We start from the raw sequence: 14172 nt of genomic DNA, 5'->3' as shown, positions 1-14172 counted from the left end.
CTGACTCACCATGGAAGCACCTGTTAACCACATTACACCACCTCTTTTTCCCAAAGGGGCTAAATGTGGACATTTCTGAAAAGGGTGGGGGGGTGGTTACAGTCTGTAGCCTGTGCTGTGTGAGCACTAAGAGTTAATGGCTTATCTACACAGAGCTGATACTGCTGATGACAAGGTGGGGGAAGTGAGCAGCATGAAGAGCAGAGACAGACAGATAGAGTTCTATAGAACCACAGACTGGGATGGAGGGAGTAATAGTGAAGATCTTGTACCTCACCATTATGTGCAGGAGACTCTGCTACATTCACTGTTACATGACCTCCTCCCCTGTGAGCAGGGAGCAGCAGCTCCTCCCCTCCCATGAAACCAACCAGAAACAAAGTGTAAACAAGTTACGGTCTCATAAAGCTTATCAGCACATGGAGAGGAAGAAGCTATTGCAGCAATGAGGTAATCTGAGTTATAGCTAAGACACTACTGAATATAGGTAAAGAAAATAGGCAAAGTTGTTTTACCTCCCAAGAACTATTAATTTGTGGAAAAAAAATAAACTTTACAGTTACTCTTTAATTATTCTGATTGACCGCTCTGTGTCTCTTCAAATCCCTGCTCTGTCTCCTTGTACTTTGGGACTGTTTGCTAATATTCAACTACAGGCATATAAAGCACTATGGGAAATATTGTGCATCATCGTAGGTCCTTCAGACTTCTAAGAATAGCAAACTCTACACCATGTGTGTGATCGTGATGGAAATTCCGACCTTTCTTAGGGAGCTGGCTCATTAGGCTCAACTACTAAGAAGAGCCAGCTTTTCTGGTTCCTGAACGGCTCTCTATTAAATACATATAAGGGAGCCACAGACCAGTCAGTCAGCCCCTGCACTCCACTTTTATTCCAATTGTATTGGGTTAAAGGGGGCATGGTGAGCCGGTTAGTGGCATGGTTAAGTGAGCCATTGGCTCACTGAGTTGAGCTTGCTTGCGTCGTTCACAAACAAAAGCCAGCTTGTTCACGAACGACACATCACTAGAATGTGATTACATGAGATCACAGCAGCCTGTGAGAAGAAGTACATGGAGGCTGCTGTGATTTCATGTGGTCAGATACATACATTAGGTACAGTTTGCTTTTATTAAGAGTCTAAAGGACCTGAGATGATGTCACTCTGGTCACATGACTTGAACTGTGACCAGTAAGGAGGCATAAGGCCTAGTGAGAATTAGATGGGAGGGGCCGGCCAAGCAGGACACGCCCCCCTCTGATGCCAGGGAATATAAGATAAAAGGTGATTTGTTGATGTAAGAGAAACAATTTTTAGCTAAAAAGGCATCACTCAGTTATTAGAGTTCTATAGGAACGTGTCACTGGCTGTCTATGTGCAAATGTGGTGACAGGTTCCCTTTAAGGTATTAAAACAGCACAGTAATTAGTCGCAAAAATGACCTTGTAGAACATTACATATAACTGCTATTATGACTTTAAAAATGATCAGTATACCAGTATTCTATAACTGGTGGAACAGTCCTCTCCCACTCTTTAGAAATGTTATGTAGAAGGCCTGTGTTCTTAGATAAAACAAATACTCTGATAGTCTTATCTCCACATATGACTTCCTTCACTGATAAATATGCTGCCCCTATCATTTCAACCATCTTGGTGGCTGTCACAAGCGGCTCCTAAAAAGAAATAGCTTTTTTTTATATTCTTTTTGACACTGGTTAAACTAATTTGTTTTCTATAGTTATAAATGTTTGTTGTACGAACAGAACAGGATGGGCCCAGACTGACAATATGACTAGCCGGATAGGTATCCAGGGGCTGCTTTGTTTGTTCTACCCAGACCTGTAACATAAATCAATTGCTGCCTAAGCAACCATGTCAGGTCTGTAAATAGTTCAAGAGGCTGCTTTACTGTTGCTCCTGATATGCTGAATCAATTAGTTAATGTAATTATTAAATGAATGTTGGCTACCCCCTCCTCTACTGCAGCCACTGCAACAGTAGGTCTTGAACTTATGTAAAGGTGATTGCACATGTAGTGTAATACTGCTATAAATGTTATCTACAGGTTGCGAATATTCTTGCAAGTTCACCTGTGTACTGTAAATCCACAGCATTCACAGCTTTTCACTTATCCGAATGAAAGAGTTGAAGATCAACTAAACCTTTGAATCAATTTCAGAAATGAACAGATCAGATAATATAAGTTTGTTATTATTCCATAAATCTAAATATCTTCTCTGTGGCTTTCTTCTGCTCTTCCTCCTTCAGTGGGAAGTGTATATTCTGAGGTCCATCCACTTCAAAGAGATAAGCAGGCTGAAGATGAACTCTTTCCATACCTAGTGTACACTGTCCCTAATGATTCTGTCTGAGGAAATTAAACTATCCAGGGATTGATGTAAAAAGTTAAGTTAGGCTTTTTATCAGGTTTCTTTATCTCTCAGCTGTCAGTCTAATATGGGACATAAAGTTGATTAACACAAACAACTTGACTAAGGAAGAAAGGAAATCTGGAACATATTTTTTAATAATACATGTAATGTATTAAATCTGTTACAGATACATAGCAGAAGTATTAATTATGTGTTAATATAAGCAAATTCTTATATGATAACAAATCTTTTTCATAATACAATGCAAATGGATCATGTAAACTCTGCCTTAAGATATTGTAACCTGTTAATGTAATTTTTTTAAACTCCTTGCATCCACCATAATCAGCTGATTGAATGTCTCACTTTACTCCCATGCTAGCAGATCAGTGGTGCAAAAGTTTGCATAAATCACTCCTTCGTTCCAGATGTTTATGCTTAAAGAGGACTTTTCACCACTTCACACTTGTGGTGATGATCATACTGCTTCGTAGGGGCTGCAGCATAGATTCAGGGGAACTTTGAATTTTCTTTCTAGCCCCACAGCTGCAGATATATCAGACTTTTATAATCCTTAGCACTGTCAGAGAGGAGGTGCTAGAGTAGAGGAGGGTGTGTGTATTATATTAACCTCTTAACGCTCAGCGTCCGATATATCGGACGCTGAGCTCAGTGAGTTAGCGCTCAGCGTCCGATATATCGGACGCTGAGCTGATGCCGGTTTGGCTCAAGATCTGAGCCGAACCGGCATCGGGAAACACGGGGTGCCGGCTGTAACTAATAGCCGGCACCCCAGTGTAACACCCGCGATCGGAGTTGACTCCGATCGCGGGTGCTTAACTCGTTAAATGCCGCGGTCAGCGCGACCGCGGCATCTAACATGCCTCTGGGGGGTCTTTCCCCCACGATCGGCCCCCCCGAACCGTTTTCGGGGGGCGCCGATCGTTGCTATAGTAACTCTGGGGTCCGATCTGGACCCCAGAGTTACCTGCAAGAATTGCCAGTAAGATGGCGTCTGTGACGTCATCTTACTGGCACAGTGCCAGCCTATGCAAGTGCATAGGCTGACACTGATAATACTCTGCAATACATGAGTATTGCAGAATATTATCATGAAGAAGCAATCAGAAGATTGCTTCTTCATGTCCCATGGTATAAAAGTGAAAAAGTAAAAAAAAAAATGTTATTCAATAAAAAAATAAAGTAATAAATCACTAAAAATGCCCAAAACCCCCAAAACATATAAAGAGACATAGAACTCAAAAAAAAGTCTAAATCATAACACAAACCCCACATATATAGTATCACCGCGTCCGTAACAACCCGTAGAATAAAAGTAAATCATTATTGAACCCCCACGATAAACGCCGTAAAAAAAAACTGCTATAAACCTTCCAAAAATTATGATTTTTAGCTATTCAATCCCACAAAAAATGCTATAAAATGCGATCAAAAAACCATGTGTACTCCGACATGATACTGGTGCAAAGTACAACATGTCCCGCAAAAAACAAGCCATCAACCAGCTCCGTAGCCAAAAAAGTAACAATGTTATGCCACTTGGAAGACGGCAATACATAAATGATAGATTTTTCCCCACATTAGGGTTTTGTTTGACAAATTTAGTAAAACGTAAGAAAATATATTCAAGTCTGGTATCCCCGTAATCGTATCAACCCATAGAATAAAGATAACATGATTATTAGTCTATACGGTGAACACCAAAAAAAAAAGAGTAAAAAATCCAGTACAGAATTGATGCTTTTCTACTCCTGCCCTCAAAAAAAGTTCCTAAATTTTCAACAATAGGTGATACCAACCCCAAAATGGTAACAATGGAAAAAGCATCTCATCCCGCAAAAAAAATGGCATCACATGGCCCCAATAACGCAAAAGCGAAAATTTTATAGCCTTCAAAAGGGGCCAATGAGGAAACTAAAATCCTGGCAGCTGCAGGGCGCTCCTTCCCTTCTGCGTCTCGCTGTGCGCCCATAAAACAAGTAACGGCCACATGTGGGGGGTCTTTGTACTCAGGAGAAATTGCAGAACAAATTGTATGGTGGGTTTTCTCTTTTTATATTTTGGAAATGTGTAAATTTTAGTGCTAAATGAACGTATAAGGGAACAATTTGACCATTCTAAATTTCACCTCCATTTTGATTCAATTACTATGAAGATCTCAAGGGGTTAACAATCTTCGTAAAAGCGGTTTCTGATAGCTTGAGGGGTGCAGATTTGAAAATGGGTTGGTTATATAGGGGGTTTTGATGCTAAATATGTAAAATTTCATTCCAAACTGTATTTATCCCCAAAATAGTCAATTCTGAAAATCCGGAAAAGCGATATTCTTTTTGTAAGCCGCGTGACATCAAAATAAATTATCCAGACATATCAAAAATTATGAAAATGTAAAGTAGACAAATGGGAAATGTTATTCAGCAACTTATTTAGGTGGTAAATCTATCTGCCTGGAAACGCAATGATTTTGAATTTCGAAAATGGCAAATTTTTCAAAAAATTTATCATATTTTCTTTTTTTTTGTAAATAAACGCAAAACTTATCAGCCAAAATTTACCACGAAAATGAAGTACAACATGTGGGGAAAAAACAATCTCAGAATCGTTTTGATAAGTAACAGTGTTCAAAAGTTATAACCATATAAAGCGACGCAGGTCAGAATCCAAAAAATCGGGCTGAGCCTTAACCTGCAAAATGGCTGTTAAGGGGTTAATCTTCTCTGACTCTGTCCTATCCGCAGCAGGCAGTTTAAGAGAAGTAGCTGTGTACGCTCAGTGTGATCTCTCTATGTTCATCTATCGTAGCTTATTGTATACTGCTGTGCACTCCCATCCACTGTCAGTATAACTCAGCACACAGAACGCAGGAGCTAACGAACAGGAGGAGATAGACAACGGCCATGAGGGACTAAGGAGCTAGAAGTATAGAAATCCCTCTGCAAGAAGCAGATTATTCACAGCTTTCATTATGGCACACATTTATTAACCACAGACAACGGTATGTTATATAGCAGTAGTCACCTATGACATGAACATGTCATATAGCTTAGCCACCTTCACAATGAGCATGTTCTGTTGCAGTGGCCACTATTGCAACCTGCATGTTCTGTAGCAGTAACCACCTCATGTTTGAGATCAGTGGCCACCTAGGTAATCTACATATTCAATAGCAGTAGCCACCCGGCAGCCTGCATGTTTTATACCAGTAGCCACCTGGGAAACCTGAATGTTCTATAGTAGTAGCCAACTGGGCAGAGTATGTGTTTTATAGCAGTAGTCACCCATGAAACCTGCATGTTCTATTGCTGTAGCCACCCGTGAAACTTTCATGTTCTATAACAGTAGCTTCTCTTGAAACCTGCATGTTCTATAGCAATAGCCACCTAGTAAACCTGCATATTCTGTAGCAGTAGCCACCTAGTAACCCTGCATATTCTAAAGCAGTAGCCCCCTAGGAAACCTGAATATTATATAGCAGTAGCCACCCGGGCAGGCTGCATGCTCTATAGCAGAAGCCACCTGGGCAACCTGCATGTTCTACAGTGGTAGCCCACTGAGCAATATGCATGTTCTACAGCAGTAAACAACTGGGCAAACTGTGTTTTATAAGAGTAATCACCTGGGCAACCTGTCCTATATCAGTAGCCCCCTAGGAAACCTGCATGTCCTATAGCAGCAGCCACCCGTGAAACCTGCATGTCCTATAGCAGTAGCAACTTGTGAAACCTGCATGTTCAATAGCAGAAGTCACCAGGAAAACCTGCATGTTCAATAGCAGAAGTCACCAGGAAAACCTGCATGTTCTATAGCAGTTGTCACCTGGGCAACCTGCATGTTCTATAGCAGTCGTCACCTGCGCAACTTGCATGTTCTATAGCAGTAGTCACCTGGGCAACCTGCATGTTCTATAGCACTAGTCACCTGGGCAACCTGCATGTCCTATAGCAGTCGTCACCTGCGCAACCTGCATGTTCTATAGCAGTAGTCACTAGTAAAAATCTGCATGTTCTATAGCAGTAGTCACTAGTAAAAATCTGCACGTTCTATAGCAGTAGTCACTAGTAAAAATCTGCATGTTCTATAGCAGTAGCCATCTGGGCAACCTGCATGTTTTATAGCAGTACCCATCAAATCAATGAAAAGTGTCTGTCTCTTGCTCTTCTTCAGCGTGCACCACTGGAAAGTGTGATGAATTAGGACAAGGAGATCACACTGTGCATGTAAACAGCAGCTTCTTTGACACTACAAGCAACTGACTGGACAGAGCCAGTGAAGAGTAGAATAACACACACCCCTCCTCTGCTCCAGCACCATCTCTCTGACAGTGGAGAGGATTACAATAGTGAACCTGTATGTTCTATAGTAGTAGCCAACTGGGCACAGTGTGTGTTTTACAGCAGTAGCCACCCGTGAAACCTGCATGGCAGATCCCACCTGGGCAACCTGCATGTTTTATAGCAGCAGCCACCCACGAAACCTGCATTGTCCTACAGTAGCAGCCACCCACGAAATCTGCATTGTCTTATATTAGCAGCCACACACGAAACCTGCATGTCCTATAGCAGTAGCAACTCGTGAAACCTGCATGTTCTATAGCAGCAGCCACCAGGGCAATCTGCATGTTCTATAGCAATAAACAAGTGGGCAAACTGTGTTTTATAGTAGTAGCCACCTGGGCAACCTGCATGTCCTATAGCAGCAGCCACCTAGGAAACCTGTATGTCCTATAGCAGCAGCCACCAGTGAAACCTGTATGTTCTATTGCAGTAGCCACCCACAAAACCTTTATATCCTATAGCAGTAGCAACTCCTGAAACCTGCTTGTTTTATAGCAGTTAATAAGTGGGCAAACTGTGTTTTATAGCAGTAGCCACCAGGGCAACCTGCATGTTCTATAGCAGTATTCACAATGGTAAGATACAGGGACTGATATCTTGGCAACCATGTGGGCTACAAATTAAATTCAAAGCATCCCTGAATCTGTGTAGCAGCCCCTACTACATGGTATGTTCAACACCACATGTGTAAGTGATGAAAAGTCCTTTTAAAGTAGCCAAGTAGCATTTTAAGCCATACGCATTAGTCAAATAAAACTTGCCACTCCAAATAAGTCAGTTTGTTTATACTTTTTGAATTATTCAGGTACAAGACGTAATGCAATCTAATTAAAATTTTATGTAAGGTTTCAGGCAATCACTTACCTGCTTCATACCCAGATTGCTTTTGCCATGCTTTCTGTGTCTGAGTGTTGGCAAACTCATGGTGAACAGTGTTGCTACAGTGCCATGTAATATGACAATTTCACTTCTGTTTTAATGTTTGCACAAATTTTTTACAGCAACAAAAACTGCAGGATCTAAGAGAGGAAAACAGTCAGCTCCAAGCATTAATATGTAAACTGAAAGCACTTAATAAGTGGAAAATCACAGCCAAGGAAGGCAAGCTGCGCGAGAAGCTGCGAAACACTGAAAAGGTATATGTTGTGATTTTGGTTATTCTAAGGGTGATGCCACATGTCCAGTTTTCAGTCCATTAAAAAACGCATGCGTTTGGAAAATGCATGAGTTTTAAAAATGCATCAGTTTTTGTCTGTTTAGATAAACAGTTTCTAAACAGCCAAATGCATGGTAAACAGTCAAAAACGGATGCGTTTTTATAACTCATGCATTTTCAAAACGCATGCGGTTTTTAACGGACTGAAAACGCATGCGTTACAACGGACTGAAAACGGCACGTGTGGCCTCACCCTTATGTGCAGAGCTCAACTACAGAAAGGGGATCTCCTGCTTCCAGTAAGTTTTGGGCACAGAACAAACAGTCACCCAAAATTTTCCACACTTTTTACTTTACAAGGACTAAGCGATTCTGGGGCAGGGATTTCATTGTATGCTGGCGCACAAGCAGTAGTGTATTTAACCCTTTTTATCTGGTCTTACTTTCTCTTAGGCCCTACCCCCAACCTCCTCCTGACATTTTTCCTCCCTTCTCATTTCTATCAGTGTGTCTTTGTAGAATTTCCTTGCACACAGACAGCAGAGAGAAATAATTTCTAATGATTTATCACAGAATTTAATCATCAAGTGAATATTGTCTAGGTCTGTATTTTAGCCTCATTTCCTTATCTAACTACTGTGTAGGTATCCTGAAAAACGCTGAGTAGAGAAAAAAAGGAATTTTTCTTTAATAAAGTATACTACAATATTTATTATCATCATGACCTTTGATTTCTGAAATTAATATACCGTATATACTCGAGTATAAGCCGACCCGAGTATAAGCCGAGACCCCTAATTTTACCATCAAAAACTGGGAAAACCTATTGACTCGAGTATAAGCCGATTAAATGCATTAATCACAGCCCCCCCCCCAGTATGTATATAGCCTGCCCCCAGTAGTATACAGCCTGCCCCCAGTAGTATACAGCACTGCCCCCAGTATGTATACAGCACTGCCCCCAGTAGTATACAGCACAGCCCCCAGTAGTATACAGCACAGCCCCCAGTAGTATATAGCACAGCCCCCAGTAGTATACAGCACAGCCCCCAGTAGTATACAGCACTGCCCCCAGTAGTATACAGCACTGCCCCCAGTAGTATACAGCACTGCCCCCAGTAGTATACAGCCAACCCAGCATTAAAAGAAAATAATAAACTTATATACTCACCCTCCGGTGGCCCCGACCTGCAGCGCTGCTCCCCCGATGTCCGCGCGGGTCCTCTTCTGGCTTCGGCGCCCGTCTTCTTTCTTCACTAACTTCGTGCCGGGCGCCGCCATTGTTCTCCCCTGGACGGCGCCTAGTATGACGAACCGAAGTTAGTGAAGACAGAAGACGGCCGCGAGAGCCAGAAGAGGACCCGCACGGACATCGGGGGAGCAGCGCTGCAGGTCGGGGCCACCGGTGGGTGAGTATATAAGTTTATTATTTTTTAAAGATTTTTTATGACTGTATGACTCGTGTATAAGCCGAGGGGACGTTTTTCAGCATATTTTTTGTGCTGAAAAACTTGGCTTATACACGAGTATATACGGTACTCTTTTTATTTAAGTACTCTACACTTTTTAACAAAAAGTACAGTGTGTATTTTACCCTCACCCATGACTGCTGGTATCTTAGGGGAGTCCGTACTATCGGCAATCTGTCGCCCTCTTCAGGGGTTCTTGATCTGCGGCCTTAGGTAGGAACTTCATCCCACTTCATGGCAGATGCAGTCCTAGGCTTACCGCATCTAATAACAGGATGGAGCTGTCAGCACCCTCTTCCAGCTATCCAAGCGTGTGAGATTGTTTCTGATTTGGGGTGCACCAGTGTAGAAAATACTTTCCACACTGGTACACTGATTTGCCAAGATTTCTGCAAAATTTTTTAATAAGGATATTGGTCTAATAAGACCCGACATTCATCACATCAAATTTTTATCATTTTTGGTGTTTAAAATAATAACTGCTTTCTCCATAGATTTTATAACAAACCTTTATTATCTTGCCCAGTACTTTGAACAGAAGGGGCAACAGCACCTCGCCCTACTCTCTGTACAGTCCGGAAGAGAATGTGTCAGGACCCCGTGAAAGTGTCCTACTCCTTAGCTGAATTTACAACTACCTATTTCCTCTATGATAAAAGCAAGTTCCAAGCTATTAATCTTATCAGTTGTCAACCTGGAAAATGTAATTTTGTCTAGATAACTATCCAGTTTCCAACTGGTAAAGATTGGTATAAAAACATCTAAACTGTTCAAAGATGTCACCTGCTCTGTGGCGATTTTCCATGAGGGTCTTCTAATACTACCAAACCTAGTCCTGGGGAATTGCAGGAGAATGACGTTGACATTAGGAGGCAGGTCTGTAACGCAGCATATATAGACTGAACATAGCAAACAGCAGGAGGAGTGGGTTGCCACAGGCTGCCTGGTAAAGCAGCCCCACCTGCTTCACTGTATTGTAGAAAAGAATAAAAGTGGATTTCTCAGCCATGCTGCAATGTGCATATTAAATGAGAAGGTACTGTTTATGGGCTTAGGGGGCTAGTGTGCTCCTCCAATGTGGGCTCAATTGAAATTCTTTCTCTTCCGTTCTAGCCATAATAATTACCATTGGGGAGTGATCGGAGATAGACATAGATTTTAGAAACATAAAGTAGTGCCTTTACCTTAACTAAGAAAGGCTTGACAGACTTTCATGAGTGCAGCAAAAACAAGAGAACCCTCTTTTATCTTTATATAAGACCACACCACACATCCAAGAGTCCAGCCCTGTGACAAAAAATCTCTAAGACACAAGAGCCCTCTGATGATGGAGTAGTCACACCTTTAATTGGATCCTATTTTTACAATTGTTTAATATAGCATTGGAAAACACTTAAATAATGACTGAGCATATCTCTATTTTATATATAATTATGTACCCATTACAATTGTGCCTTTACCTTAACTAAGAAAGGCTTGACAGACTTTCATGAGTGCAGCAAAAACAAGAGAACCCTCTTTTATCTTTATATAAGACCACACCACACATCCAAGAGTCCAGCCCTGTGACAAAAAATCTCTAAGACACAAGAGCCCTCTGATGATGGAGTAGTCACACCTTTAATTGGATCCTATTTTTACAATTGTTTAATATAGCATTGGAAAACACTTAAATAATGACTGAGCATATCTCTATTTTATATATAATTATGTACCCAAATGGAAAAATTGATATAGACTTTATAATGTATAGTATCCTATTGTTTTACATTTGTTAATTAGGAAGCTGTTCAGGACAAAAAAGAAGGCTTAAAGATGAAGTTGCTTGTGGAGCAAGAGGTGGCCTTGTTACGTCAACAGCTCAAAAGTTCAAAGGCAGATTTGACAAGAACCCAAGTTGATGCCAGTAAAGTGAAGCAACAGCTAAGTAGACAGGTAATTTTCCAATGTTCCACACTGAGCAACGCACCTACCATCAAGTGTTGTTTCTGATCCCCTGACTAGAAGAGTTGCTGTTGCACCTAAGCCCTGGAGCCTTCTGCGACCATAAGGTATCTTTTCTACACACAAAGGGCCAGTGCAATAAATAATACATTATAATTGGAGGGGCCCGATACTGATTTTACATTTCTTCTTCCTGCTACTCATATAAATTACATCATAATACCACCAATGTTGGTAACCTTCCTTCAGGTTGAAAGCCCAAGGAATAAATCATTTAACAAACTACCTCATCATTATCGCATTGCCACCAATACCAAGCAAACTATAACTGCGGTGAAAGAAATGACACGTACAGGTTAGCCAGATCAATCAGTCTGATGTTTGGCTGGTTTCTTACTTTTACATTTCAGGTTTGTTGGAGAAGACAGAGGTAGAAATAAAAGTAAAAAGGACTGCAAGATCTACAGAATAAATCGTTTTGCTCTTTCTTAACCTTTGGTCAGATACTTGCAATGGTGGAGCCTTAATAAATAAGACTAGATTTTGAACCCCTCATTCCGCATCACTTCATTTTATAGGAAATTCCATATAAAAAATATAAGAACTTTACATTGTAGATCAAGGATCAAAATTTAGGGCCTTGTCAAAATATGTAATTGTACATATTGTTTTCTGTATCAAAATTGGCCTGTGACTGAGTTTGACACCACTGTTCTAGACCATAGAATGTTTTGTATGACAGCTATATCATTGCTTTTCAGAAACAACTGTTGAATGAGTCTGAGCACAGACACTCTCAGGAGACAAAGCAGAGACAGCAGCTAGATAGTATTAAATCTGCCAGCATGGACAGGCTGCTGGAAGATATTGAGGAAAAGGAGCAGAAACTGCGATCATTGACTGAGGAAACGGAAAGGTCAAACAAAATGGGTGTGCTGCAGCAAAGTAAGATAAGAAAAGAAGTAAAGCAGGTAATGCACTTGAAGCATTAGTACTCCTCACAGACCAGCCAATAAAAAAAATGGCTTTGGGTATAATTGTAAATAAATAAAAGCCTGTAAAATTGTATCAAATAATAGAACTCTACTTACCTGTCAAATCCCATGGTTTCTGTTTTTTATATTGTTGTCATATACCACAACTGTTCTCTGAGACCAGTGTTTGGCAGCTGTAGTCATATGCAGACCAGAATGGCCAGCTTAAGATGCAGGTCACTTCCCCTACCGTGCTATGGGGGACATTGCCTGATTTATCCTAGTGGTTAATAAATGAGGCATATGAGTCCGTTGGTTTTTTGAGACTTTGGTCTGAAAAGTGGACTGGAGGTTAAATTGACTTTTCTTGCTACAATTGTGCCGAAATTTTCTACTTTTTCAGCATCCACATCCAGAAACTTATAACAAATCAGGCGCTCCACTGAAAAAAACCAACATGACGAACTTTGTGAAATAGCAACAAAAGTCGCAAAAAACACCAAACATTTTTATAAATACTCCCTATGTATTGAGTTTATACATGGCCCTGGAGCCAACAAAAAATACACATATTGTAGTTAGACTGCATTTCATGAGTAAGATCACAATCTAATAGTTTAAAACTAAGGCTACATTCACACTGCCATACGGGGGGGGGCGCATATAGGGCCTATATATGTCCCCCATAGATCGCAATGGGCGCACGGTGCCCTATGGGAGCGGTACGGTGCAGCACACCTGCGGGCAACGGCAGTGTGAATGAAGCCTAAGAGCTAAGACACATATCACAATCAATATATTCAATTGTTATTATTGCTACCTATAGGCTCTATGGGGGAGATTTATCATACGCCCCCTGTCTCTGGCCAGTTACATCAAAAGGCTTAGGCCTCTTGATGTATCTGGCTGGTGGCATGGCTGCCGAGCCAAACTAGTTTTGAGTGAAAACCAGCTAACTTTTGTTAGCCACCACCCGCTGCACCCCTCTATGTGTATTCCCAATTCTATTTGCAAATTCACTGATTCTTGGTGTAGATAAATATCCCCCTACATATTTCCTATAATATATTCTCTCCATTAAGTATTGGAGAGATGTTAAATATATATGTTGGAAACTTTCTAGTGTTTTTGTTCTCATGGGAAAATTTTATGGTGATGTCACTGTGAGCTGATGTAACATGATGGTCCCTATTGCAACTGAACAAAAAACTCCAGGGGAGGAGACACATTAGCCACATATGGATCTGGTTTTTGTGGTCAGAGTTTGGACTACAGCTCTTAATTTTGGGGTTCATAAGGTGTAGAAATATTCCACAGCATTGTATACTAAATATCACTACTGTGTGTGTATATATATATGTATAAAGCGAATAGTGCTGTAGAGTGGGATTGCATCTTCTTTGCATTACAATGTTTATGTATTTCACTGCATTTTGTTTGTGCAGATAAAATCTCAGCTCATACAGGAGCGTGGCTTAAAATGGGATGCTTTCCAGCGTGTAGATGAACTGCAGAGCCATGTGTATGGTTTGGAGACAGCAACTTCTCTACGAACCTCTTCTGGAGGTAAACGACTATATACTGTACATGCAGGACCCAATGTAACATTGGAACATATTTTCAAATCCACTGTATACACCGAGTTATTCTTTATTTGGTGGATTCAGCCCTAGAGCAGACAGCCACACCCATCATGAAAATTCTTGCATTGGAATATATTTGCCATTTGAAGACATGTCATGATGTTTCACCATAATCAGCGTATTAGTCTCATTAGAACATTAAATTAGTACAAAAGGAGTTTATTCTGTGGCTAAATCAAACATTGCTGTTTCTGCAACTACATTTAAAAAAAAAAATTTCAAATGTGGCAAACGGTAACAGCAACCTATTTTTTG

The 14172-nt window shown here is 40.8% G+C and overlaps 1 protein-coding gene across 4 annotated transcripts in view; it reads left to right on the top strand.

The window, feature by feature from the left end:
- Positions 1 to 14172, top strand: part of LOC140121781 (uncharacterized) — a 106189-nt gene that overhangs the window by 84779 nt on the left and 7238 nt on the right. For all 4 annotated transcript variants that reach the window (XM_072141814.1, XM_072141813.1, XM_072141815.1 and 1 more), the window contains 4 exons: positions 7733 to 7867; positions 11139 to 11291; positions 12062 to 12271; positions 13720 to 13840. In XM_072141814.1, coding sequence (XP_071997915.1) covers positions 7733 to 7867; positions 11139 to 11291; positions 12062 to 12271; positions 13720 to 13840 — 619 coding nt within the window. The remainder of the gene's footprint in view (positions 1 to 7732; positions 7868 to 11138; positions 11292 to 12061; positions 12272 to 13719; positions 13841 to 14172) is intronic.

The sequence above is a fragment of the Engystomops pustulosus genome, chromosome 3 (assembly GCF_040894005.1).
Source record: "Engystomops pustulosus chromosome 3, aEngPut4.maternal, whole genome shotgun sequence".
Classification (NCBI taxonomy): Eukaryota; Metazoa; Chordata; class Amphibia; order Anura; family Leptodactylidae; genus Engystomops; species Engystomops pustulosus.
Note: the sequence above shows the minus strand (reverse complement) of the source record. Positions and strands in the feature narration are given on the sequence as shown.